This window comes from Arachis duranensis, chromosome 5, assembly GCF_000817695.3.
Source record: "Arachis duranensis cultivar V14167 chromosome 5, aradu.V14167.gnm2.J7QH, whole genome shotgun sequence".
NCBI classification, from domain to species: Eukaryota; Viridiplantae; Streptophyta; class Magnoliopsida; order Fabales; family Fabaceae; genus Arachis; species Arachis duranensis.
Genome location: NC_029776.3, coordinates 63,989,375 through 63,992,619, shown reverse-complemented (window position 1 = coordinate 63,992,619; position 3,245 = coordinate 63,989,375). Strand labels below are relative to the sequence as shown.

General features: G+C 32.0%; 1 protein-coding gene across 1 annotated transcript in view; it reads left to right on the top strand.

The window, feature by feature from the left end:
- The window catches only part of LOC107489445 (protein root UVB sensitive 3-like), a 4,831-nt gene extending 2,098 nt beyond the window's left edge, over positions 1-2,733 (top strand). Inside the window, 4 exon segments of the mRNA XM_021142727.2 lie at positions 105-187; positions 1,055-1,184; positions 1,757-1,849; positions 2,043-2,733. Of these exon segments, the coding sequence (XP_020998386.1) occupies positions 105-187; positions 1,055-1,184; positions 1,757-1,849; positions 2,043-2,185 (449 nt within the window). The 3' untranslated portion in view covers positions 2,186-2,733.
- Positions 2,734-3,245: the final 512 nt, after the last annotated feature.

The following is a 3,245-nucleotide window of genomic DNA, read 5'->3' as shown; positions in this document are numbered from 1 at the left end:
CTATTTTCTTCCTTTTTAGCCCCAAAATAAAAAATCTAATTGCTACTGTATTGATATCCAAATTTCTTAATTTAGTCTCTAAATATACTTGAAATTTGAATTAGCTGGTGTTGCAAGTGGAGCCACTAGAGCCGCTTTGACTCAGCATTTTGCTCTTCAGGATAATGTCGGAGATATATCTGCTAAGGTACAAGTTACATTTAATGTTACATAAAAATTAAATTTTCAAAATGCAAAAACAAGGGAGGATGAGACCTAAGTCTTCCACTTTCTTAGAAAAAAAAAAAAACTATTTACTGCTATTATCTCTCTCTTGTTTACTCTTATTAACAAGCAATGGCAGCAGTATATAAGACAATCGCTAGGTGTAGTCACAATAGTAGCAGTTTTTATGTCTGTTACCTTTACCTTTTCTTTTAAAAGTTTGTATGTGCATAGTTTTTTCTTTCTTTTTTAGGGTAAATCACCAAAAATGCACCCAAATTATTTTGGTGCTAACAAAAATGCTCCCGAATTTTTGTTATCGACAAAAATGTCCTCAAATTATTTAAAAATGTGACAAAAATGCCCAAAATGAATATTATTTTTTATGTAAGTTGGAAATGACTTTTTTATTGGACAAACTACATATGCATTTGATCCAAAATTTTATAGTAATATTTAGATAACTATTTAGAAAATACACAGAAAAATGGATAAAAATTTTGACTTATAAATTTTTTTCATTTTTTAAAAGTATTATTGGTTATTGACAAAAAAGTCACCAAAAAATATATATACTTAGCGAAAAATCACAATTTTAAGGATAAACATTTCTCATTTTTCTAATCATGCTTGCAAAAAACCGCATCAAAATTCAATCTCTAAAATATTTTTTGAGAATATATATTTAATGTTGGACATTTTTGTCACGTTTTTAAATAATTTGAGGACATTTTTGTCGATAACACAATTCGGGAGCATTTTTGTCAACACGAAAATAATTTGGGTGCATTTTTGGTAGTTTACCCTCATTTTTAATCATATTTTGATGTATTAACATCCATTTCTATAGGAAGGGAGTCAAGAAACAGTGGCCACAATGATTGGCATGGCATTGGGCATGCTTGTTGCTCGCATCACCATAGGACACCCACTAGCCATTTGGGTTTGTTTTTTGTCCCTAACCCTGTTCCATATGTGTGGTATGTCCTACACATTTTTATCTTTAATGTATATTTGATACACTTGTCTCTTGCATAGTTCTTGTGTTGCACAATCAACGAGAGGGAAAAAAAAAAGAAAGGAACACATTGGGCTTATGGACCTTATCAAGTAATAACTGCTGTTAGAGATTGATAGTAACTTGATGACAGTGCTGTAGTTGGTCAGAGTTCAAGTTTCTAATATCAACGTGTTTGGGGAAAACTAGCACTCCAATCTTTTCAGAAAAGAAAAAAAAAATTGGACACTATTTTCTTTTTTACACCAGAAATAATTTTATTCTTACAAATATTAGTGGCGGTTTGAGATAGAATGTAAAAGGAATAGGATTTTGATCGCGTTAAAATCTTAAATTAATCCATGACATTGAGATCTTAGGATATCACTTTCTAAAACAGTTGAAAATATTCAACTTAATGGTTCCAAATAGTCTGAAGGTAGATAAATACCGTTTCCATGCCTAGCTTCTTTGTGAAGAGGTATTTCCTCACTAAATACATGTCCTAAATCATTGATGGAAACCTGATGCCCCAAATCTTGTCTCTTTTCATAGCAAACTACAAAGCTGTGCGGTGCCTAGCGTTGACCTCATTAAATCCTGAAAGAACCACTATTCATTTGCAGCATTTCATGAAGACAGGCCAAGGTATTATCTTCTTTCATTTTATCTTACTTCATGGTAACTACAACTTATCTTTGATGTCAAGCTATTTATACAGAAAATTTGTTTATTTATTTATTGAATCTTAGCATTAAATTTACTACTCATACTTATTAATTATTAATCTGTATTTCATTTTTCTTATGTATATTAATCCATGTTTCTAATCCTTTTGCAGTTCTGTCACCTGAACAAGTCTCTGCAAAGGAACATGTTTTACCTCTTAAGCTCACTGTATGGAGCTCAAAGAATGCTGATTTGCTGTATACAAAAGTACATTTAGGTACAAGGGTTTCATCATTAGATAACATGGAAATGTGAGTGGCTTCCTTATCCTTTGAGAAAATTTGTTTCTTAATCCATGAATAATACTTTAACAACCTTCTGGGTTCTGCCTTAACATATGATCACTGCTTTATTATTTATTTCAAGATAATGGTTCACTTTTCTGTTACCTCTAATGGCCAAAAATCATGGCATTGTAAACTCATGCCATGTTAACCTCTAACTTTTTGAACATGTTAAGCAGTTTCTTTTAGACTTGAAACCTTGACAATATACAAGTTCATCGAACTTTGTGAAGAAATGTAGTTTTTATTTTCAAGTATGGTGCAGCAAGAATTGAATTTAAACCTTTTCGTTATAAAAGCTCTACTATATGATCCTTCTCTCCTGTAAGTTTATGCTGTTGGGTGGCGATACATGAGTGGCTTTACATTTAACTAAGTTGAAAGCAATTGTCAATTCTTGCTCAGCATGTGTTATCATTTATCAGTACTACGTCTAAACTTAAGTTGCATGTTTGTTCTCGATTATTGTTAGAAATAGCAGTAAAACTTCATTAATAAACCTTACTTGGAATTTTCTTTCTGTTAAATGATGACAGTAAGGAGCATTTGCTTTCTGCAGCATCTTACTATGCAAAAGGTTGAGCTCTCTTCATAATGTTTATCTACTAACTTTCACCTTTCCATTTGATGTCTTAAACCTTAGTTCATTTTTTGTTATTTTCACTTATAGCCAAGTACTTACTAGTTGAAAGGAACGGAACTGTTAATGTTATTGTGCATAAAGATTCAAATGCTGCTGACGTTCTGAAATCATTTGTTCATGCTCTCATTCTTGCAACGAATGTCTCTGAGAGCAAATCTTTGCATTCAGACAGCCAAATGTGGATCGATAAGCACTACGACGTGTTTATTCACAAGGTATTCAAGCTTCTGGTCAAATTCTATTTAGCTTCTTAGTTTTGTTCTCTTAGTTTTGAAAGTGCGACTGGATATATTAACATTGGTGCATGCTATGGTGGCTTTGGTGGCTTCGGTGTCTTAAAAGGTGTTGCTAAAATTAAAGTAATGCTGTTTTACTATTTAACAACGCT